The sequence below is a fragment of the Ornithodoros turicata genome, chromosome 7, assembly GCF_037126465.1.
Source record: "Ornithodoros turicata isolate Travis chromosome 7, ASM3712646v1, whole genome shotgun sequence".
Taxonomy (NCBI): domain Eukaryota; kingdom Metazoa; phylum Arthropoda; class Arachnida; order Ixodida; family Argasidae; genus Ornithodoros; species Ornithodoros turicata.
The window spans coordinates 42,080,191-42,105,857 of record NC_088207.1 but is presented as its reverse complement, the minus strand read 5'-3'; the positions used below and the strand labels follow the sequence as shown (position 1 = coordinate 42,105,857).

The following is a 25,667-nucleotide window of genomic DNA, read 5'->3' as shown; positions in this document are numbered from 1 at the left end:
TGGCCGTAGAAGTCAGCTGCGAAAACGACGCCTATGCTGTTCTCATAGCTTTTTTAATAAAAATTCTGTAACAAAAATAAACTTTTATAATCAACCCATGTTTGGGATGTTACGGTATTCATGCGTCACCAATTTTATCGCACTGACCCGTTCTAACCTCCGAAGTGTATACGAGGAAGGAAACAGCAAGAACCTGCCGATCGCGCGCTCACCCGTTCGGCACCGGCCCACGGGGCCTTTCCACGGCCGAATCCGCTTTCACTCAACTGTGGAAAACTGCACGAGGAACTTGAAAAGCGTTAAAAAGAAAGAAAAGAGCGATCTCCGCCATCGCTGTGGAAGCAAACCAGATGAATATGGGATTGTGGGTCATGGTTTGCCGATAGAGAGGGTACACGAGACGCTTTCTCTTTAGGCAGTAGCATACCTATTGGCAAGTGGATGGCTCTTGGCAGCAACCGACCGTGGAGTCCCTCGCGTAATGAAGTCTACCAACCCTGATTGCACCCGGACATGACCCTTATGTGTACATCTGGGATTTACACCTCTTAAGGAAAACGGCCGATAACTTGTTTTAGCCTTTTACGTAGCTAAGAGAGATAGAAAGTGGAAAAAGCACCGTACAAGGCAGCGTTGTATTTGCGCTGTTTTAATAATATGCTTCACTGTTGTCTGAGTACTAGACCGGTAAACATGGATCACAACTAAAACTGTGAGTGAGCGTCGCGCAGCAACTGGAACCCTAAAGAGTGACTATAAATAGATTGTGCTACAGGCAAGAAGGCATTGCAGACGACGTTACCACGATGAAGAGCAATAAAACACAAGACCTGAAGAATAACACGTTTTACTGTCAAGAGGACTTATATATATATATATTTTTTTTTTTTTTCATAAACATTCGTAGTTCCCGCCCAATTTCGGAACAAGAACAAAGAACATGGTTTATGGCCAGGACTTTAAAATTATTCACAAAAATATGAATATACATTTATTCATCTCTCACACTTGCTGCCGCTACTGACTGCTACATGCAACTCCCTGCGGTCACGAAACTATCTATAGTTCTGACCTCGGATTAAGAAGATGCAAAATCGAGGGTTTTTCAAGGGTTGTCGAAAATTTCACTGGACCTGATTTTTTTTTTCGACCTCTGTAAATGCGTTTTCGAATCCCAGAGCATTCAAGAGCTTCAAGCACCAGTGGGAACCATGAACATTGTTTTATGCATCGCTTGAACACGCACAGCCCCATCGTGTTTCTTCTTCTGCGGGATCGCCGCTGCCACATAGCCGAATTCCTCACATCAAGGCATTACCACGTTACCACGGCATTACCACAAGTTTAGTTTGCGCTCGGAACCTGCATGCATCTCTACAATCTACACAATGGTGAATGGCAAATTCCATCACCTACATCTGCCATTTTTACAAAGGTACATGACATAACTATTCAGAACAGGATATAACGCGAGCCACGTACAATCATAAAGATAAAAACAGCAAGAAGAACTGTAACCGTCACCCCAAGTCCCACAACACGTGGCTTAGCTTTAGTCCGTCCCACGAATCGCCCGGCATTTTGTAAAATATATGACAGAGAAAAGGAAAGCCTCAGCCGAAGGGAGAGAAAGCTCTTTGTGCGCAAAACAGATCGTGGTGGCATTCCTCTCTGCTGGGCGGTTCGTGATCACGCGGTGGCCATTACAGACGGTGGCCAGCACGATCCCACGGAAACTCGCTTTCAAAGCGTGATACTGCTGCATTCCAGGCATCTTTCCCTTCCTGGCCCTTCATTCCGGGCAGCTGCGGACCGCTTACTCCTAGGAACGACGGGAGGGGCACCTTTTTTCTCTTCGTACGTGAAAAATAAAACGCACTACGAGTGTGACCTTCTGCGAGGGCCCCCTTTTCGCTCTGGAAAGGCCACCTCCATGTCACGTGTCATACTAGCTGTACTTTCGTAGGGCACATGTGAGGTAGGACTACACAAACAGTAACTTTAAAATCGAAACCAATACTAAGCGAATACTTATGTAGCCGAAGCGAATAGTGCCATATCCCAAGTAAACGCGGAGCGAATTGTTACGCAACCGAAGCGAATATGGAGCGAACGGTTATCTACCAGAAGCGAATACTAAGCAAATAGTTGCGTAACCGAAGCCAATGTGGTGCGAATAGCTATGTAACCGGGGCGGATAGTTGTCAACCAGACGCGAATATGAAGCGAATAGTTATGTAACCGAAGTGTATAGTCTTCTACCAGAAGCGAATATGGAGCAAATGGTTATGTAACCGAAGCGGAAAGTTACCCACCAGAAGCGAATAGCCTCATACCCGAAGCAAATACTAAGCGGATTATGTAGCTGAAGCGAATATGGAACAGATCGTTACGTAACCGATGCGAATGTAGAGCGAGTGGTTATGTATAGCCGAAGCGAATATGGAGCGAATATATAGTTGTGTAGTCGAAGCGAATATGGCACGTGTAGATATGTAACTGAAGCGAGTATTACGCGAACAGTCTCATGTCCGAAGCAAATACCGAGCGAATAGTTATATAACCGAAGCGAAGACTTAGGTAATAACCGAACCCATATGCAGCGCATGCATGAATATACAGCATATTGTTATAGATATGCAGATATGCATGTTCGCGTAAAGCAGCACTTACTCTGTTTTATACTCTTTTCTGGTGTTAGCGGGCTTGCATGTGCATCGTCGGAACTATTCGAATATATTCGGTTTGGAAGACACATCCCTTCGATTCGACATTCGAATATAGAATCCCATATTCGATTCGGAATCCGAATCTAACACACAATTATACTCGCTTCTGAATTCGAAAAATTCGAATACTCGCGCGGCCCTACAAAATACCCAATTAAGAAAACAAACTTTTGGCACTTGATCACGTTGTAGTTTTTTGTCCGATATCCCAAATGCGGGAATTCAGAAATGATCCGTGGAACGCAATGAACTCTGTAGATGTCCGCTGAAACAATGACACCGAAACTACTACGAAGGTCGCTTTTTTTAGCTACTCCGGGCGAAGCCACAACTTCCTAACGCGAAGGATATAACATACGCATCTTATAATCATGTGCAGGGTCGACGCTCCTCACCATCCTGCAAAATAAGTTGTTTTTTTTCTCGACCACGCTCTCATCGGCTGCACGAGTTTTATATCGACGTCGGCTATAATAGTGCACGATTTTCGGCCACGACCGGTCCCCTCTCCATTTACAGGGCTAAAATATATGCCACGCCACCATCATCTCTCCGCGTAGATATCCTAACGTCCCAGCCCAACAATGGTCTTCCTTCCACCGATCCTTTTCTTCTGAATAAAAAAGAAGACAAAAAAAAAACAAACTCTCGCCCAATCACGCGTCTGCTACGCATAGGCGTAGCAGACGGACAACAAAGTCAAACAAATCAAAAAAGCTCGTAAAATAAAATGAAATCAAAAATGTTCAAACAACGTGAGCGGGAAGCAACAAAACAGGTTTGTTGATGAACCCACGTTCGGAAAAATGCATCGCCAAATTTCGGAGCCAGTCTCGAAAGCAGGATCTGGAGGAGGATGTTGCCGCTGAGCCTGCCGTGCGGCGGTGATCTGCTGAGGAAAAAAGGGGGAGCCACCATCGTGTGCTCTACCCGGATCCTGTCGGTGGTCGTGCTCCTCGGCTTGTTTCTTTTACTTCAAATGATTTTTTTTTTCTCTTTACTTTTTGCTGTTTACCTGAGGCGATGCGTTCTGTCTTTGGGAATGTGTAGCATGCCTGCCTCTTTACCATCGAGACGCTGTGGGAATACATACATTCGGGGGTGGTAACTTTAAATATGCTCTGTCGGCGGCTCGGGAAACGATTTGTTCGATGACTTGGGGTTGATAACTGCGGGAAGGAACTTGAAGGACACCAGTTGCACCGTTTGGTTTCATTGCATTTTCCTTTCGCAAAGTTTCGGTCTTTTTTTTTTTTCCCCCTGCTGAATGTCACTAGTGAACCTCAACGACTACCATAACAAATACATGCAGCGAGGATGAATGAGAAAATTTGCGACAACTGCTTTAATACCACATACGAGACATACTTCTGTATGAACTCCGGAGCTTTCAGTTCATTTAATTTAGCTTGAGGGAGCATGTGAGACTAGCGGAATAACAACTTTTATTGTCAGTGGAACATGTTTTGCTGCAACCAACAATCATTATCTGCAAAGCGAAACGCGTAAAGAGCAGCCATCGACCCCCTCTTCCTGTGCTGTGCCTCTGTCTCCTGCACAAACACGCTCATTACGGGTGAAGTGTACGCTGGGAGCGGACATTAAAAGGAAAGCCCGCGGGATTGCTGATATTTTTCTGAGACCAGGATGGGTGGTATAAGGCACGTAGGCCGAGGGTTCGTTCCTCATCTACAGAACGTTCGAGACGGGAAAAAGCGCGCTAACCGGCATATTAATAACGATCAAAGAATGAAACGTGTTTGCCGTACACTGGCTCTGCAGGCAGTGTCGCAATCCCGTTAACGTCATTAACGTCACGTGGCGTGACTGCACAGAGCAGACGGTCTAGGTAGAGACTAACTTCGGTTTCCCTCAGGTGCCGTTGTGTCGTCTGCGTGTGTTTTCCTTTTTTTTTTTTTCCGAGCGAGCTTGGTGCGGACCGGCTTAACGGGTATTCCCTTCTTACAGAGTCTGTCCACGGATGGAAGAAGCATTACCGCGTGTCCTACTTCCGGGTAGACGCTTCCAACTTTGTTTTGCGTTCTCCGCAGGCAATGATACATAGTGACAGCCTCTTGCACAGCGACCGAGCAGTGATGGTACTACCTCGCCGAGCCTGCGGCCGTCCAAAACGCGACAGCGGATCGTTTTATGGGCCACTTTCTTGTTGTACACGAACACCGTCCCAGAGAGGATATGTTCGCTGATTGTCGAGGTAACTCGATGCGTCGAGAAAACTGAGCGGGAGGGGGCGCTTATTGAACTTGCGGGGAGCACCGCGTGGTCCCCGTCGTCCAGTAGTCGCGTCTTTCCAAGCTACTCTGTGGTACGTACCCCAGTGTGACCCCATAAGGACCGATCTCCAGTCGGAACCCCGCTGACATAACCCAGATAACATTCACTTGCCTCATTGCAACATTGCTGCCGTCGATGACAATCGGCCTGAGTTCGTCGTCCCTTGCTGGCCTTGACTTGGCCACCACTTGCGCAAGATCATCTTCGGGAGGATCTCGAGCACCGAGCTTGATGAGTTCAGCTAACAGTTCGTTTTGCGTCGGTTGCGGTCCCAGCCGGCGGAGCGCCATCTGCACTTGGGCTTCCGTGTAGCCCAGCTTGACGGCAAATTCCACTTTAGTGGCATACTGGTTGCCGGCGCCAGCACCCCCACTACTGCTCACATACTCCGCGAATTCCGCACCCAACGTCTCAGACACAGTCCTGCAGACGTCTTCGTGGTGAGCCGCACTGCTGCCGCTCGCCGCTATATCCTGGTTTTCTGTATCCGAATCGTAACTCGAGTCTTCTGACTCCAACGTTCGCCGCCGCCTGCACAGCAAATGAAACACGCCATGAATGAGCTTGAAAGACATTCTCAAGAACCACCTCAAAGAGCAGGGCATACCAGGATAGCTTTTCCCTGACGGGGAGATCTTTCGCCTTGGCATCGAGCATCTGTATTGCCGTTTGCACTTGTTGGTGCCCACCACGGACCAATAGCGTGCCGGGTGTAGCGGGATCTGGCAGTAAAAGAGCCTGCGTCGCTCTTTCCAATTCCTGTCGCAGGGAGAGCAGGCCCTGGGCCACGTCCAGGGGATACACACATCGCTTTTCGTGCGCTGTCTCCGTCGACGCCACCAACAGCTCCTGGGAAGAAGGAAATATTTTTACGTCCACAATATGGCACCAAACTGCCAATATCAGACGCCGAATACACGCATCACTTATCGGTGTACAGTCTAAGATTCCGTTAAGCTGCCACATCTGTTGTCTAAGTATGTCTTCGCAGTAACTCGATGAAAAGAGACTAGACACGTCCCGTCTTAAACCTGTAGTTTTGGCTGGCTACTGTAATTTCTGAGTTCGAAGCATGCCGGGAACTACGCTAGGGATGTTCCAATATGCTGTCCCTCTGGAATAATGGAGCATACCCGTCGAACATAGTCCCCCATGACTAGGGCAGCGTGTCACTAACAGGTAGCAAAACAGACCTCTCCTTGTTTGTAAACAAATGACGTCATAGTGTTCGACAGCGCCAGTATTCGATAGAGTTGAACGACGCTCAAAGTTAGGGGCGAACAAGGTCACGCCCGAAAGCCACGGTCTTGAGGGGATTACGATGGTCCCTGAAAGGGACGCCACCTTCGGACCTACTTTTCTTTCAATAGGAGGCAGCGAACAAGTGCCCATTCGTGGACCCCGGTCCTCCCCTTCCGATTTGTTTCGGTTTCAGTCTGTCTACCAACGTCATGATGACGTTTCTGGGGTAGAGGTCTACTGTCCTCCGTGATCTAACTACCACGTACACATAGGCACGCTTCGTCAATTAAAATTTAAATTTTTTTCATCGGCGCGAAAACGCACGCATAGGAACAACACTGAAATAGAGAGGGAGAGAGAAATAGAAGAATCTCGGGTCAGGAGGGCCATCACACACATCGGAGACCGCACCTCAGATCCCCTCCCTCGAGCACAGGCAGCCTATTTTGATGATGACCAAGAAACGCTCCCCCCGAACCTTCGTTTTCGTGGGCGGCGATGGAGATCTGTGTGCAGCGTGGCTAACACGCGAGCCATCATCCCCCGCTTGGGTAGCCACTCCCTGAACAGTTTCAGGGGTGAGCAACACCCAGCTCCATTATACGTGCGAGGGCGGATGTGCTGAGGCCGCACTGTGGTCCGGTGAATATATTGCTGTAGTTGTTATGGAAAGATAATGAGGGCACCGCTGATGTTGGATGACCCCTTGGCGGAAGGTGCTGAACCACAAAAGGGCCGGCTTTTCGACTCACTGCGCAATGCTGATGAAGCCCCAACAAGGCCGAAAGAGCTGCCCAGTGTTGGGTATGGCGACGTCAGAGTTATAAACTAAGACCGCTAGTGTTGCATGACGTGCCGAAAAAATACGAGATAATCTACAGTTTGAAAGGACTGCAAAAATGCAGGCCCGTTTGCGGACGAGCTCTATCATGGACAAGGCCGGCGTCTAGTTTTTGGTCTTGGGGGGGGGGGGGGGGGCGCAAATCTCGGAGTGTGTGCCCCCCTCCCCCCGCCCGTACCACACAACTTTTTTGGCTGTGCGTTCCGTGGGTGATCCCTAAGCACATGACGCCCCGAAACGAAACACAGCACAACGGAATGAATGAAAAGCGCGCCCCATGGAACCTTTGCTATATTCCATTCGATTGAAAGGGTAGGCTTGTACACAATGCGTTAATATATGCCATGGAAAGACCACACCGGCTAACAATGCAGCAGAGCTTTACAGACGACTGTCGTCGGGTTGTTGGACGCCAAACATCGTGAAATTCCAGCAGTCATGAATTGGGCCGTCATTTTTGCGCCCCCTCGGTGGATGTCTGCCCCCCCCCCCCCGTAGACGCCAGCCCTGATCATAGCAAAAACCTGAGCCTGGGCAATGCAGAAAACGTGTGTTTGAGTCAAAACACCCAGGCTTTTATCTGTGATGGACCAAAAGTTCGCTAGCAAACGAACTTCGAAAACGACGAAGCCATCAAAGCCTCTACCAGCGGCATGGCCGAGTGGGCTAAGGCGTCCTCTCGTTGGTGGTAACCAAGGTCGTGCTGTAGACTGGGAGGTGGTGGGTTCGAATCCTACCGCCGGCTGTGCTGTCTGAGGTTTTCCCTGGGTTTTCCGAAGACTTTCCAGACGAATGTCTGCACAGTTCCCCCTGAAGTCGGCCCAGGACGCACACTAATTCCCCTGTCCCCCACTCCTTCCTGCTGTCCTCTCTCCGTCTGTCCACATCTGTACGCCGCTCATAGCCACAGTTGCTTCGCGGCGCTAACACACAATCAAAAAAAAAAAATCAAAGCCTCTCCTCGTCGGTTCCTATCGTTGCTAAACAAGGCAAGGCAGAAGGCAATTAATGCTCCTCTGTCTCCAGCGCTTGGCAAGAAGAACGAGGCACCGTCGAACAACGTACCTGACACAACGGTCGAAGTGTCCGGTTGACCTGGAGAGACGCCCAGTGCCATATACCGGAGAAGCACGTGTACACCTGTATGTTTCCGATGGCTGCTTGATATGCAGTTGCATATGAATATGCACGAACCAGTGCAAAGCTACCTCTGGCAATGCGCCCGCAGGACCGCCTGCATATTTTACGGCCTATACTCAAGGACCATATTATTACGTGGCAGTTAAGTATACAAAACGGTGCTCGACCAAGCTGCAGAACATCCCGAGTCCCCCAACTCCGTACAAATCTCACGCATATCGTCTTAGCGCACCGTGCACCAAAACGAACCAGACACTAGCCTCGTCTCTTCCGTTTGTGCCTGTCCTTCCAAGAGGACCCAGGTTAAATGTAACCAACGCCTAGACAACACCAACGTGCTCGCATTCGGTTTCCAAGTATTCATGGAGTATGTTATAAAGAGGTACGGCCCAGAACGCGACTCCGTGGTTACTTCCGTCAAGTTCTGCTTCGAACGATCGGGCGAAACGAAGATAGCATTTCCAGAGAAGGCACAGCGTGACGCCCGCCACTACCGGATGGAACGGATGTAAAAAAAAAAAAAAAAAAAAGACGGAGCGCTATCTGGGAATGAAATATATTTCGAAGAGCTTCGCTTCATCCCACGCAAGGGGTCAGAGGCGATGCAAGGGGCCTTTCGCTGGCCGCTCTCCACGCAGCAGGTTTCACGCAGGTAGATGAACTGCAGCCATAGCACAGCCAAGCAAGAGGTATGCGCAATACCAAGAAGGATTCTCCTCCCCCGCGCCGCTATAGATGGTATGAAACTGAGGATATAAATTACGGCAAGGAGAGAATAAAAAACGGAGGGAGGGTATATCGTCTTCGCTGCCTAAGAAGCATGCAAATCAAGTTTTGACCACGACGAATATTGCGTGGGAAGAGGACGTCAAAGAAAGCGAAAGAGGAGGTGATGTAGACGCTTGAGCTGCACACGCGCGCAACGCAGAAGTATCCGATTTCGCGTGCTATAGTCGTGTCCAACCTATAATGCCGTATTCCTTTGGGAGAGCAGATTTCGCCCCGCACTGGGTGGGGTTGGAGTGCGTGCTCCCGTCGGGGTGCGTGACCCCGTGCTTTCCCGGGTTTGCTTTGGCCACGTGGGTCGAGAACTATTGCTTTTTGGAGCAAACGCTTTGCCCATGTTCCGCCAATAGAATATTCAACGTCTGACCCAGCTCTGCCAATGGAATGCGCCATTAGAACGGTACGTTTAAGCACCGCAACGAGCTTGTTCCCATTGGCTGAAATAGCTAGCCGTACCACTCTGCGCCACGACAAGTGCGCCGTCACCGAAACAACAGGAGCCCTAGAGGCAGCACCTGATAGCGCTGCAGTAGAATTTCTCAGGCGGAGTGACTCTGCTAGGGTTGACTGCCGTTCTTAGCTGGAAGACTGCTACAGTGACGACCCCACGACCCGTACGTTACAGCTGCGTCAAACGTCATAGGCGCTGTAACTCCGTTGCGTCTGGTCCATGGATTTTCCCAGCACACCCCCGTTAATACTATCTCCAGGGTGTCCCAGTTAAATGCGAACAGATTTTTTAATAACTATATATATATATATATAACCTTTTTTTAGATGAAGTCAATTGCAATATAACGTATGCTGAAGGGCACTCATTAAGAGGGCACCAGCAAACTCCTGAGGCAATGTCCTAATTCACTTTCAATAATTAACTTTTTAATTATAAAAGCTACGAAGTTGTTCCAGAGAAGATCTGGTCCCTTCGATCGCCTGATACTGGAGCCGTTCTCAGAACAAAAGTCCGTTCGATAGATCGTCCGGAAAAAAATTCGTGAAGGAACACCATTTTCTTTATTTATTTTGTTCATAACGCATCTTCGGAGACGCGTGTTTCCTTCACTCCAAATGTGAGAGGGTGAAAGAGCACACTGTCCCCTCTTGCGTCCTGGAAAAAGATTAAAGGAAAACAGAAAATGCAACCCACGATAAGGGAAGTCCTGATAGCGTCACCCGATACATTTGTTTTTGTTTTGTTTCCGCAAGTTAAAGCTCATCTTCGACGCATGAGGCGGCACTGTGCTCCTTCACCCTCTCACACTGGGAGTGAAGGGAAGACGCGTCTCTGGAGAGGCGCAATGAACAACAACAACAACAACAAAAAAAGGTGTTCCTTCACGAATTTTTGGCGGGTGATCTATTGGACGGGTTTTTGTTCTGAAAACTTCTACGGTATCAGGTGATCGAAGGGTCCAGATGTTCTCATTGGGACAACTTCGTAGCTTTTATAATTAAAAAGTTAATTACTGAAAGTTAATTAGGACATTGCCTTGGGAGTTTGCTGGTGCCCTCTTAAGGAGTGCCCTTCTGCATATGCTATATTGCAACTGACCATCTCGAAAAAAGTGATATATATATATATATATATATATATATATATTAAAAAATCTGTTCGCATTTAGCTGGGACACACTGTATATCGCTATAGGTCAATAAAGCTATCTTTTCAATTGCATGAGGTGACAGTTTGCATTGTAGGCCGTGTCCACGCGGGTTTTTCCTACAATATCTATCCCACGCGACCCTCTGGCCAGATGTCACACGATGCGCTATTATGACGAGTATGAAGCAAGGTGTAACGGGACTAAAGCTTGTCGTCGTGTCGAATAAAGGTTTATCTCTACCCGGACGTGGTCAGACGAGCAAATAAGGCACGAGCCGGATGCGCTGTGAAGAGGAAGGCCATCGCCAGTTTATCTGCGATCGGACTCAAGGCGGTCAGCTGCGCATGTGGTACCATTGTCATCGTACCTTCATACGCATTCAGCTAGAACTGCGCGGGGAGGCGCGGTGCAGATCGTAATGTGTCACGTGATGGTACTAATAACATCGTGGGAGCTGATGCAATGAAACGTAGCACGGACACACAGCTTACACAACGCCCATACTTTTAGGACAGAACTTCATTCATTGTCACCCGGGATGATGGTTGCCTAGGGGCGTGCTGTGTAGTGAAGCTCTGTTTTAAGAGTACACTGCTGGTGCATTTTCGTCGACTTGCCATTACTGAATTGACACTAATAACGGCTGTGCGTGAGCGTATCATGCAGCAGAACTTCCCAACTTCACTCATATAATACAAAATGTATGTAGAGTGGGAACTACCCAAATAGATGTATTTCAAAGCAACTTCCAGTGACTCATAATCCCGTTGCCTCGCACGGCATGCCTGGAGAAGTCTTCCTTCGTCACGTCCACAGATCTTACTGCAATACGGACAGTCTCGCAATTAGAACATCTAAGCTGATTATGCCCTTTCACATTTCATCTCCGAACGAACGAAGAAAATACTGACGTCGTCGGTGTTACGTTAGATCCGCCGCAACAGCTGTCAGCATCCTCGACGGGGTTATGGATTGACAAGCAGTTAGATAAAATCCTTCTGCCTGACCATCGACGAGCACACGAATTATCCGGCGCATCTCGATCGACCCCCCCCCCCCCCCCTCCACCCACTCCCATGGTAATTCTACCAAGAACAATAACCGCGACAGCCCAGACAATGCACGCATTCAAAGACGAACGAGGGATCAGCAGCCGCTCCTCCTTGCAATGGATGCAGGAATGAAGGTGTGGCACGGGACCCCATTCGGCATTCCAGCCGTTCTTCACAAACAGTTCCTCGACTATAGAACCACTTGTTGCCGATTTTGCCCGGGATGGAACGGCGAGCGCTGCACGACCGCCTAGTCCCCGAATGCTTTGCGCGAACCGCACCCGAATGGTTTGTTGTTTTCCCCACTATAGATCGCAGACAGATGCTCGGACGGGAACTTTGTGGAGGGTTCTTCGCTCTATGGAGCAAAGGAGAGGAATTGAGGATCTCACGTGGGTAACTATAAGCTACAGTTTACCTACTGCGCAATGTAGCGCAGTAGGGGCTATACTCAATACCACAAGCGAGCATCTTCACGAGGGCAGAGGAGGGTGAGGACGTCCTCACCCCACGAACGTCGATGTGAGTTAAGGAAAAGAAATTCGGCATAAGGGTGAAGTGAGGTAAATTCCGAGGAAGAAGATCGAGGTGGCGGCGAAAAATCGTGACCAGCGGCGTGGCCGACTGCGTAAAAGCGTCCGCTCGTTGTTGGCAGAAGTCATTCATGAGCATGCTCAATGTGGCGAATGAGCTGAGCATGAGTTTGCAAACCTAGAGCTGAGCGCGAGATGAGTGGGAAAAGGGTGAGCTGATCAGGGGGTTGGTGAGCATGCGGAAAACTCACTCCTGCGAGCATGAATGAGCAAGCGAGACGAGCAAGGAGAAAACTCACTAATGAAAATGAGCGAGCAAGAGAGGAGATGAGCAAAACTCACTCACGAGAATACTCATTCATGCTCTGTGAGGCGAATAAGCTGAGCATGAGTAAGGTGAAATGATGCTCAAATTAGGTGGACTGAGAATGAGCGGAGTTGGGCAACGTTCACGCAGCATGAACTGAGCAGTCGGATCCCCCCCATACTTGTGACTCCAGATAAACCACCGCCTTGCACCTTACATCACAACCTAGAAATCTGAGATGAGACAGCAAACGAGGATAGGAGGCAACACCGCGCGTATACGAGCGCGAGCATACAGACTGCTCAGCAGGACACGGGAAGCTGAGTCGAGGATCAGTAAGCATGACTGAATGAGAATGACCTAGCAAGTGAGCATGAGTGAGCAAGCGGAGAGCCGAGCACGGAGTGAGCGAGAGCCGACCACTGGTTGGTGGTAGCCAAGGTCGTGCTGAAGAATGGGAGGTGGTGGGTTCGAATCCTACCAGCGGCTGTGCTATCTGAGGCTTTCCCTGGGTTTTCCGGCAGACTTTCCCGCCGAACGTCGGCCCAGTTCCCCATGAAGTCGGCCCAGGATGTACATTAGCCCCTGTACCCCACCCCTCCTTCCTGCTGTCCCCTCTCCATCCGGCCACGTCTATACGCAACTCATAGCCACAGTTGCTGCGCGGCGCTAACACACACAAAAAAACGGCATTTTCCTTCAGATATCGAAACTATATACGTTACAACTACGCATTCGTCGTTTGAAATCTTGGCCGAAAACAGACTTTCTAGCAGGCGTGCCATATTCAAATTGCCACCCTATTATACATGCATGGGGTGCTGACAACTCGAATTAGAGCGGGGAAAATATGTGTGAAGGCCATTGACTAATCATCAACTGCAAACAACGTCACACGTGTGTGTGTGTGTGTGCAGGTAGGCATCCGGACGCTGGCACACTTCCAACGGCCAACTTGCTACTACCAGCTGACGATCATGCGGGGCTGTACGTAAAGCCACGTATGAGCGGTTCGAAGAGAACATTAGTTCACATGCCTGCTCTTCGTGTCGCGTAGACTTACAAGTACACAGCGTTGTATTCAGAATGCGCACCTTCAAAATTCCAAGTCCATAGCGATTTTGGAGGGTCATTTTTCGCCCTCCGTCGTAGAGTTTTCACGGAGCTTTCAATCAGCTTCTGCCACGAATTCCTACATAGTGTCACGAACGGGATGACAGCGCGTGTCTACAAGATGTCTGCAAAGCTGCGTATGCCGAATACATCGCATGTATACCAATTCCACCGTAACTTGCATGCACTTGAAAATACCACACAACGCTATATAGATAAGCCACATCGGATCAAATAACAAATGTTCTAGCACAAAACAGATGTGTATAAGTGTCGCTTGAAAACGAAAGATGCAATATCCTTCTTTTATCCCTTTCCCAAGTGGAGCTTGTACTGTGTAGTTCGATTGCGTGATGCTGCCTTCGTATCCGTGAGCATGTGTATATGAAACACATTCAAATAATTGTTTCGCGTATGTCTGAACGACGCGGTGGACAAGCAAGGCAATGCGGTTCTATGAGCCACGCGTGGGAACTCTCATTCATCGTTTTAGCCACGTGACATGCAAGTGCACATACGAGGCTAGAGACGATGGCAACAGCAGCATTGTGAACGTTTTCCTGCATTTCACAAACGCTGTGCAACCTCTTAAATATCAATCTTAGAACGGAGTGTCAATTGAAAAAGTTGTACAGCGACTTCAGAAACCTCGGATTCAGTGGTTTGCAATCCGTGGTCTTTTTTTACCAAGCCCTTAAATGGAGGGTCCCCAAAGGTATTAGAAGCCGTTACTACGCATATCCAGAACCCAAACGGTGTTTTGCGCAATTATGCAACGAGGACTAAAATACTGACAACTACACCAGGCTTTTGCAAACTTGAGCGATAACCTTGTCGCAGGTATAGCTTTCAGCTGTTCTTCGGTGTCTATAGATAAAGCTCGCATTTCCTTTCAAACAAGAGAGTGCATATGATACGACGGTCAAAAAAATATTGAGACGTTGCCGTAAGCGGTTTTTACTGACATCCACAACTACACAGTCTCCATAAAGGACACTCGCGAACGACGCGCACGTTTTATTGCTATCGTACGCTGCATATCGAGAACCTCACGCTCACATTCTAGAGTTTGCTGATTATCTTTGTCTGTTATGGCCATCGCTGGGGTCAAGATCGCCCGTAGCGAAAGGGGAATTAACACAGGAATGACACAGGATGTACGAGGAATTCGTACAAGGCCCTGACCAGAGAGCCAGCCCTGACGTAATGAGCGAAACACACAGATGGGGAAGGCTTCGAGGGAATCCGTTTTATCTGTACTTTTATCCGCCGAAGGGGACCAGTCTGTCGAAGTACCGAACGAAGTAGCGGGATGACAGCCTTGACGATTTGGGTCACCTCATTCCCTGGGGTGAAAACAATGGATCCGGCCCTTAATCTAGGGCGATACAAGGATATCCTGCTCCACTCTTCATTAAAAAAAAATACAGGCTCGTACAAGTTACTAAAAAAAGTATGTAAGTTCGGTTACTGAGTACCAGGAAAAAAAAAAAAAAACTGAGTAGAGTACCCAATACTCAATCTTAAAAAGTATTTGGGTCCAATGCTAAATACTTATAGAAGTAACTCGTTACTTTAAAGATACAATTAAGTTACAATTTGCGAAATTTACTGTCAAACACATACATATAGAAACAAAGCGAGGGTAAAGACGGATATTCTTGTTTTCTCGCGATATCTTCTTGGTGCATGCTCTCCTCCGCGGACATCTTGTACGACAATGTCGCTCGCGCGGATGCTATGCTCAGAGGAAGAGACAACCCAAGCCACCTTAAACTACATATATTGTTTTAATAAACACTTCATTCGTTATTTATATCTATAGCCGTCCAACGACGTTAATCCTGTTCTCGAACAACCTGTCCCCCGAAAAAAAAAAAAAAAAAGTGAAAGGGGAGTATCTTAGCAGTAGTTTAAGAAATGAGCACAAGTTACCTCCAGAAAGCATTTAAGTAAAGGTACTACATACTGACTTTTAAAACTACTTTTAGGATACCAAGTTACTCACAAAGGTATTTAAGTTAGAGTAACTTGAGTAGAGTAAGTTACGCACTTCTTTTCGGATCAACTATGCACATAACTAACAAACTTCTGTTCGGTTTAGGGTAGCCCTATCCAAGTCGCAGATATGTTTTGGCTATCACTGCATCCTGCATGATCACTACTCCTCACAAACACTCCTTATCAGTGCAGCGGGCACTTTATCACTGATATATAGAGAGAGATGACATGGACGCCTAAACAGACCGATTTTATGAGATCTTACACGTTTGCCCTTTACACTCGTGGACAGAGGTATGGCCAGTGTACACTTAATTCTCACAGCCACATCTATGAAACCTTGAAGCAGGACCATAAATCTCCGAGAGGTAAATTGGGTACACAGAAAAATAACAGGGAGACCATGCCACACCAGCAATTTAAAAAGAACTTCACGTATGAATGCATCGAACAACCGCAAACTGCGTAGTACAGCAGGGTGAATTTCGGACATTATTTTCCCCCCAGTGAAACGGATGCAACTCCGTATTTCCACGAGAAGCAACTTACCGCCGTTTTAGCACTCATTCCCGCACTTCCGCCGTTTCCTCATACCACGACGACGACAACAACATCCGCACGGGGCACCGATTCAACAGCACGGCCCAATACAGTCGATGGTAATTCCACGAGACAAGCTGGGTGTCGTACTTCAGAGCGCAGAATCCCACGGAAGAGGCAAAACGCGGCTCAGCCGTCTTCGCACGGTCGCCACTTCGGAATGCATACACGGCGGGGGGAATCGCTGAACCCGATGGAGCAGCAGACGACTGGCGTAGCAGCTAGCAGCCCTCAGCTATTTCGACATCAAGCAGACGATTTTTCTTCCTGCCCTCCCTCTCTCTCTCTCTCACTCACCCTCCTCGCCCTCACAGGTAGAGATTTTTCGAACCACCGAAAAATATGGGCGCAAGAAAACAAGAGGGCAATATTACAGGAGGAAGAACGCAGGTGGAAAGAGGGCTGTACATCCGCTTCGTTCACTTCACGCGCAGCGTGCGCCAGCCATGAATGGGTAGCGTCACGTGACTATGAGTGGAGGAACAGGAGAGGAGAGTAGGAGAGGCAGCCGGAGTGGATGGAGGGGGGGTAAGGTGCAGCAGACGATATCAAATGTGTGTGCGTGTGTGTTTTGTTTTCATCATCGCAATGGATAATTATTTTGTGCAATAGCGCGTGTATTTTGCGACCGGAGCGATGAGCTGAATGAGCAGCTACTCTCGCATTCGGGACATCTCGTCTTTGTGAAGAACACGATATCGCGGCGTTTGACAAGTAACGTAGCAATGTGCATTGTTCGGAGCCTGGACAAACAAACGGGACTGGTGAAGAGGAAATCTGCAAATCACCGTCTTTCCTTGCAATTATGTTTGCAATATATATTCCGGGCATTATATATATAATATAAGCATAAAAGTGGGATAACATGATATTTTTGTAATACCAGTGTCATACAAGGAAACGCAGTCGATATTTTCGTGATCCGAGAGCTCTTCCGGAAACGATGGAATGTTTTTTCTTCTTCTTCTTTATTCCCTCGACCTGAGTGGCGATCTCGATCCACGACGCGGTTACGTAATTGGTTAACGCCGCAGTTTCTTTGTATCACGCCGAATCTCAACACTCCGCAACAGGCCTTATCACGGAAGCAAACATTTCTTTACATGCTTTTCACACAACTGCGAACACATATATGGAGGAATGCGCCACTGTTTTCTGCTACTACAGACCGGGGGCGCTGTGGTCGGCAAAACTAAGGAAGGTAACTCCAATCCCAACTTTCCCATTTAAAATTGCAGGCTGCATTCAAGTGACGTGGCTCTCGCTCCATCACTCTTCCTTGCATACGACAAGCAGGTCTCTTTAAAGGAAGATTTTTTTTAGAAGATTTCGGAAGATATTTGAGAGCAAAACAATGCGCTGGAATACTATTCGCAAAGGTCACCCACGAAGCGAAAGTGATCTCCGATGTTTTTTTTTTTTTTGTGTTTCCTCGTCGCCGTGCAATCATTGCCCTTGAAACTTGCATTCTAGGACGAACTAGAAAAAGCTTCGAAACTACGACCCTTCAAATTTGAATAACGAGTCTTCTGCTATATTTGCAAATGTGCGGGAAAACATTTAGTGAAAGATTGTTTCAAGAGAGAATGGATTGCCGTAGAGCTCCCTTTCCTTATACTTCCTATTCGAGGGAAAGGTTCAATGCAAAAGAGAGAGAGAGAGGGGGGGGAAGGAAGAAAGCTGCCAAGACTTACAAGGGGTACGTGCTAAGACTTATCCTCACTAAGACACTGCATGGTAGGCCAATGCTTGTACTACATTTGTTACGACGCGCGGCATGCTGAAATGCGAGAAGCACCCGACCTGTTTCAGATCTGTTACAATAGTAATTCCATACCTTGCGTTCCTTCTGTGCCTATGCAGGCCTTCAAACGGACCGTTCACGTAACAACATAATGTTCAGTGAAGCACTTAGTGGAGCACCCGGATCTGTGGCTTATCGCCGCCACTCGAGCAAGTGAAAGCTGCCCCACGAAGCAATCAAAGATGGACAGTAAACTCTCTGTGCACCACTATAGCCAGGTAGCCTGACTTTCGAGACGCGATTATTAATCGTAAATAACGGGCTCGTATCTTCCTTTCTTATGTGCCGATGCAAAACTGATAAGTGATCTGCTGCGATACCTTTACGCCATGCCAACTCTAGAGATACACGCTCTGCGAACAAGTGTTTATACCCATACACAGTTCGAGCACCGCACGAGTGAGAATCGAGGGGCTCCGGGCAGAGCCGTCGCGAGGCGTGTTTGTGCCCGGGGCAGGGCAAATCTGAAGCACCCCCCCTCCCTTACTGCCGTCAGAAGCCTTGTAAACAAGCAAGAGAAAACGCATATTTACACTGCCGAGACCGTAAATTCAAAGTCCCTTCATTCCTACTTGATACTGTCCAACCAACCTGCCAGGGTTTGCCGCTCAACGCCCTCTCTGGCAAGGGCGCCCGGGGGCGGCTGCCCCTCTCGCGCCCCCGTCGCTACGGCTCTGGCTCAGGGACACAAGACACTAAGTACCAAAATGTGGGAAACGGTCATGTTCTGCCCAGAGATTCTCTACTGGACGTCTGAAATATAGGGTGTTTTCACGTGACGTCAAACGAACGCGTTTGACCGCCGTGGTGGTGGTGGTCACTTTTTCGGCGCAGCTGCCGAGATTAATCTAGCATTTGCTCGAAAACGAAGCCTCGAATGGTGTTTTGAAATCCGGTCGCGTCCGTACCCTTCTTTTATCCCGAAGACATTTCGTCATTGTCGTTCTCACATTTTCTTTTACGAAAACTATGGTTGTCGCATTAAAAAAATAGCGCAATTTGTCATCTTTCAATGGCGCTAGCACGAAAAGTGACCACCAGTGGGAGGAGCTTATACGAACATTCCACGTCACAATGTGACGTAGGTGAAAACTCCCTCTACACTGGCGTACACAACAGTTAAAAACAAAGTTTGACTTTCGGAACCGATACAAGTTCCACCATCAGAAGAAACCAGTTGTGCACACCAGCGTATATTTTAGACGTCCAGTGAAGAATGACATGTTCGCAACACACCTACGATCGTTGGAACGTGGGAATTTGGTTACATCTGCGACTTGGCCAAGAAAATGACACTTCGTCCAAAGTTGTGGCGGACAAATAGGAAAAAAAAAAAGAACTATTTGCACTGATGTGGGGCCTGCATTCCAAGATTTATAGGAAGTGGGTTAATAAAGGCGTGGAAAAATGGCACCACGAAGAGCAAAACTCATCCGACTGTGACACGAGGACAGGTATCCCCGTCAGTGAGACTGCAGCGGGCAAGGTCACGTGATCTGGAGAACCAATAGGGGTAGTGGCCACATCTCTCACTCCTCTGACGTCAGAGCTTGATGTATGTAAGTCTGTTGTCGTAGTTGTGAGAGACGAAAACAAATAAAAGACAAAAACGCAAAAGACAGTTATGTGCATCGATGTGAACCTGCATACGGTAAAGAGCGTATGATATCGGCTCCGCGAATAACGAACCTGACATCACTGCAGGCGTCTCCGCCAATGAGGCAGCGCAGGAGGGGTCACGTGCTTACGATTACTAATGGGAATGGCCGTATACATAGCTCTCGCTCCATCTGGCGTTAAAACTTGACGCGTACGTGTTTTCAAGGGTACGTATCTCGCCAAGTACGATACGTAGAAAAATAACCGCTCGTTCCTTAATACTCTGGCGTGCAATAAAATGCGTGTATAACATTTATTGTTCGCCTCCTCCCCCCCTTCTCCAATTTTCTCGAATTTTAAGGGCGCGCGATTTATTTTTCACACTTGGTTGCTGCTCGTAAGCACTGTTTTGCAGCAGAAGCGTCAGCAATACCGCTTTAATTAAAGGGTCACAAAAAATGCGAAAACAATTTGCTCTCAAATGAAATTCCGTGTTTCAATTAGTATAATGCAAGCAAAATTTGTTTACACAGCGCTAGCGTTTAGAAGAAAAGCGCAATGGAAACAGCGGTCTTTGACGGCAACGAATGGGATCACCAGGAGGTACAGATTGGCGGATACCTATCGTGGCCGTGTGGATTTGGAAAGGGGTCCGATCGTAGTGTTCCGTATATGCTCGGCATGATGCGCACTGCTGCATTTTTCGATACCGATTCATTGAATTGTAGCCCACAACAGTACTCTCGAATGTTCCACTGACAACATTTCTCTTCACGTCCATCGGACAGCGACACCAGTCGGCTTCGCAACGCGCAATATGTTTTTCATCGGGACTGCTCCACGGCGTGGTACGCGCGTGCACGCGCAGCGTGGACTAATTAGGCCCGGTTTCACCAACGCTGGTTAACTTTGAACCGAGATCAAGCGTTGCTAAAACTTGAAGTTAACATTCAGTTCTTTTCTACAAACGTTAGTTGGTGACGTGATGAATGTCTCAGTAACAACAAATCCCTTTAGTGAAGCACAGTTAGGCGTTAAATTCAAGTTAAGGGGCCGTTGATCTCGGTTCAAATGTTAATCGGCGTTGATGAAACCGAGCCTTAGGACTAAAGGCACCGATGCACGAGCTGAAAAGACGTTCACTGCTTAGCGCCGAAGCAAGAAAGAGTCCGGTATAATTTTGATTGTAGCTCCGTAATGGAATAAAAGTTTTGAATTATGATAACAAGTACAAAATTAACGTAATTTGAAGTGAACTTGTTTTTTTTTTTTTCATTTCAGTGCCCTTTTAAATATAGTATGGCAAGGCAATCAAGCTGCGCACTTTAGCACCTAGATTACGCATAATTTAGCGGTCGCGAATATTTGCCATGTGTCCCACTCGCCAAAAACTGGGGCCGCGAAATTGAAAGATTTCACTGTACATGAAAAGCGTCACAACCCCTTTATGTCACACGGAACCTGCTTCCCGTTTCCACGCACACTGTTTGCCGCCTGCTGTTTCGTAAATCCTCGATAGATCGCAATATACATCTCGCCGAATCCAACTCACGACCCCCTGGAACACGTCTTCATGCTCATTCCCTAACTATTATTTCACCCCTCCTGGGAGGGCACGCCCGAAGTATCATCATGCCCAGCGAGCTCTCCCCCACTGCCTTGCACTCACGACCCTCACGTTTGCGTCTTCGCACGGAGCCAGCGTGATCGAGCCGGCCACACTGTATAATGGGTCGGCCGCATCCAGAGAACCCGGATCCTGCCGGAAAGCTTCTTCTTTTTTTTTTTTTTCGTGGCCAGCCCTCCCTGCCTCCCTCGCCAGTCATTCTTCTTTGGGGCCAGCCAAGAAAATCGACGATACAGCGCCCTTTCGCACGATGCACTATCCGGTATGGTAATCGAGCAGCGCCAACGGGTATGTGTAGATGGGTCGTGATGGCGCTCTTATCTGTACAATAGTGCTTACGTTCCCTAGTTATATCACATGTCGGTGGTGATTATGAAAGGACGCGTTCTTGATATGAGGCCGCGCTGTGCGGTTCAAGAGTTGTTCCCGAGCCAATCGAGGACAATGGTGCGTTCAGTGCCAAGAAGAGGAGTGTGCGTTGTCGCCGATTAGCGTGGCGTACCGCTCATAATTATTACGGCGTGTAATATTGAGACATAAAGCTGCGATTTTCTCCAGTATTGCGTTTTTTTTTTCTTTTTTCAAGCGGCAGCTTTATAGGGCCAGCAACCGCGTGTCACGTGGCATGGCTAGCCGATCTTATGAATCCCTATTTAATCGCATTTAAACACGTCTAGCTCAATGCCCAAAGAGGAAGCTTTTGTTCGTGTGTGTGACTACATCACTCCACGGCTCGCACAATACCACGTTCTACGCAATCGTACCCGACACTTCAAAGAGTAACCACCGATTCTGGACATAATGATAAATTTTGAACTGCATTCCAAACCAAAATGTGCGCAAATTACTTTGCCGCGGAACAATGATGATGTACCTTCCAGGAACGTTAAACCTTCTCCCACACAGTAATTTCCCGAGAAATAAACCTTTGGGAATGTGCTATCCTCTGGGGTCAATCTAAATAATTTGGGGGCGGTGGGGGTGCTGCAAAAAAAAAAAAAACCCAAAGGGTGCTGTAGAGCGCTCCTGAAGCTCGGGAGTGTAGGGAAATCCCTGTTCCCACCTCACCTCTCCCCACCTGTACGGGAACTAGAGGTCTAAGTTTCCCACATCCATCCATTTATGGCTTTGTTGTCGATGCGCCACAAAAACTCGAATCATCATCATCATCATCACCATCCATTTATGGACGAATAGCAGTTCACCAGTCTTTTGATAAATCCGGCTATGTCCCGTGGATTATATCGCCTGAGCAACTGACGATACGACGCAGAAAAGAAGGTAAAGCGAAAGTGAAGCGAAGGTACAGCGAAACGAGCGAAAGGGGAGAGGCTGAGACAACGAACGTAAGAGTACAACGGCGCATAACTGGGCAGGTAAGGCGTCGTAAGGGATGTTTAAATAAATCTGTTACTACTGACAACACATTACTTATATTTTGTTTACGCAGTGCCTACATTTAACAGTACAGTACGAGAAGTGCTCATTCAGACTTCTTTGGTGAATGTCCCGTGGCTGTAGAACCAGACTTCCCAGTAATGAAGTTATACAACGCCATGTGTGGAGGTGTGGGCTTCTCCGCTTTTGGCACAAACTCTTCATTGTCAATGATCTTCAGCCATCCATAATAAACTGCACTCATGCCCACCACGAATACAATGATGCTTGGACTTCGTAGTTGCTCACGCCATCCCACTGAAAAACAAAGAGCATAGAAATAAACAGCAGCTACGTCACGCACCCAAACTCCAGTTTACATTTATGCAGCGTTTTATTGAGATTTGTTCGCAACGATCTCCATTCTTGTAACCACTTCCGTCGCATTTTTTTTGCCAGCTTTCACAGCTCGAAGCCCGGTGACATACGCTTTCCTCAGTCGTGTGACACTTTTCTTCGTGCAGTTGACCCTCAGCCTTTTGTAGACTGCTTTGAGCTTGACAACTCCAACGGCAGAACGAGGTAGCTCTGCTGACACCTTCCTGCGCGTCTTTGCAAGCAGCTTCCTCGGGACAACTTCACCAAGATCTTCAGACTCACAAGTTGTAAATCCCAATGGCATAACTTCTTTGGTACCTTTTGCGCTGTCTGTCTCCTCTGGTTGTAGCAGCCCAGTCTCTGCAGTTTCGTAACCCATGCTCGCAAGAATGTTATTGATAAGGGCCCTCACTCGTGCAACCTGAAAAGGAGTGCCACTAAGGCTTCTCGTGCTCCTCCGCAGCGCTGTTCAGCTGCAGCTGCACGACACGGCGAGGCATGTCAGTGTCCATATCCCGGACAGGGAGTCAAATGGCCGCTTTCCCAATAAGTACAGCGAAAGCAGTATATAAGACTTTCCTTAAGCACAAAATCAAGAGAGTCTTGGGTCCTTCGTGCAGGCACGCAATGCATGTGCGCAGTCAGAAACCAAGTGGAAAAATAGAAGGACAGGTTGTCACGAAATGACCCAGAGCGCGCAGAGGTCAGTCCGCATATGACCAGCAGGTGGTGCCCTTACACGGACCACAGGAAACGGATTTTCGCCTCAAGATCCGGCGTGCAAGAAGGGCAATTAGAGCGCCAACAAGAGCAAAGAAAGTGAGTACAAGGTCCGGCTACGACGGGCACATGCAGTTCCGCAGGTGGACTGTGATAGGTGCGCGTCCGTGACAACCGGTACTGCACGAGTATGTATAAGCAAGGAGCCCCAGGTGAAGGCCCAGAAGAAAGTGGAGCTCTTTTTTAAGAAAGGATTCGAAAGATTCGTGGATTCGGATATTCTGGATTTGTCCCATCTCTAGTGTGTTCACACGTGCGACGTCTCCACGAAATATTCTAGTGGAAGAAAAAGCAGAAAGTGCCAACTGCATCTTACGCAGAGCATTCGTACGGCCCTGTCACCTGCTACGGAATATCACAGTTGAGCGCCAGAGCTCCAGAAACAGGGCATCCACATGGGTGACATCTCCACGTAATATTTCACGGGGTGGGGGAGTAAAAGCTGCTCCCTGTGTTTTATACTGAATTGCTGGCCCTTCGTATGGCACAGGAGCACCGGGAGTTCCATGCAGTATACATAGCACAAGACACCACCGGCCCTGTCGTCTGCTAAGGAATATCTTGTGGCTTAGCCGCAGTATATCAGAAGAGCACGAATAGACATGACGTTCAACGCTCGCGCTACACGTAACAGTGCAAAGCCATGACGTTTTGCGCATCTTCCGCTGGTGTAGTTGTCCGTGTGAATACACAGACAGAAACGGTGCCGTTTGGAAGAAATGCAACAGAGTGCAGAGAAGGGGGCAGGAAGAGGACACGGACGTTCCACGTGACCTTCTGACATCCCACGTAGCCCGCCAGTGCACTGTAGACAAAGTCTCAGGAAGACCGAAAGGGCTATCTAGTCCACGGTGGCGAACGACTTGGACAGACATCGAAAACCCGTGAATTTAAGTAGTTAAATTGTTTTCATATCATCCGAAGAAGCAATCGAGCATTCCTCTTGATTTTCCTTCTTCGAAAACGTGAATTTCGAGGTCGTGGACTTCACAATCGGGAATATCGAGGTCCTCCCCGGTGGTCCAGTGCTGGAAACGTTCGAGTTATAATCTCGTCTACTACAGTGCAGCCATTGAGCTTCGGCTTCCAGTCGGTGAAACTGGACCTTCACGAGAAGACATCGCTTCGTCCCACTTTCCTCAAACGCTGTTTGCCTTCGCACAACTGATGAGGTCCCCACAAGCACTTCGTACGTTCTACGGCAGGAATTTCGAAGCGGAAATTTCCGACCTGGAGATTTGGAGAATAAAATTGCACCCAAAGTTCATACCGGAACACGGACAGTGCGCCTGGAAGAACCATGGCTATTCACTTTGCATCTGGTAGGAGCTGTTCCTCGCATTATTTCTTGACAGGTGGATTTTCAGCGCACATGATTCGATTCTCCTCGCTACAAAACGAACTTCGTCTGTGTCAGCTATTGAAGTTACGGTTCTTGTGGTGTTTTGAGCACGGTTGAAAATGCGAAATAGCCATAGTCCATGTTCATTTCCAAATTTTTACAGCACAGGGTGGCTCAGATAACGACCAGCCGCTAGAGAGTCATGTTACCGAGGCACTGTATGAACTGCTTTGCTCATCCAATGGCACACCACGCTCTTAGAGCTCTTTTAGTCCCAAATGTGACCTTCAGGTGTGTGAATACCTGGGAATCCATACTTCCGGTAGCCGAACTTCCCCAGTGACACACCGACATTAAAACGTTTTAACGACGTTGATGGCATCATTTCCTTTTGGAGAAACTCGGAGGTCCCCTTCTTTCCAGACCTTCACCGGTGGTGCCCTCTAGACTAGCGTCTTCAAACTCTTCTCCGGCCATCAAACCTGACTATTTGGTCTGCCGTTTGACATTTGTAATC

The 25,667-nt window shown here is 48.1% G+C and overlaps 1 protein-coding gene and 1 long non-coding RNA gene across 3 annotated transcripts in view; both read right to left on the bottom strand.

Annotated features, from left to right (window-relative positions):
* The window catches only part of LOC135401128 (probable ribonuclease ZC3H12B), a 33,755-nt gene that overhangs the window by 7,258 nt on the left and 830 nt on the right, over positions 1-25,667 (bottom strand). The window contains exons 1-3 of one of the 2 annotated variants that reach the window (XM_064633333.1): positions 16,193-16,677; positions 5,632-5,873; positions 5,136-5,555 (exon numbers count right to left, since the gene is read on the bottom strand). In XM_064633333.1, the coding sequence (XP_064489403.1) occupies positions 5,136-5,555; positions 5,632-5,873; positions 16,193-16,210 (680 nt within the window). In that variant the 5' untranslated portion in view covers positions 16,211-16,677. Of the gene's footprint in view, positions 1-5,135; positions 5,556-5,631; positions 5,874-16,192; positions 16,678-25,667 lie in introns of those variants that run through there. The other variant, XM_064633332.1, reaches the window with a different exon arrangement.
* Positions 22,688-25,549, bottom strand: LOC135401131 (uncharacterized). The gene is made up of 2 exons (XR_010424726.1): positions 23,031-25,549; positions 22,688-22,968 (listed from the first exon to the last, which is right to left on the bottom strand). It is a non-coding gene; the product is annotated as an uncharacterized LOC135401131 (long non-coding RNA).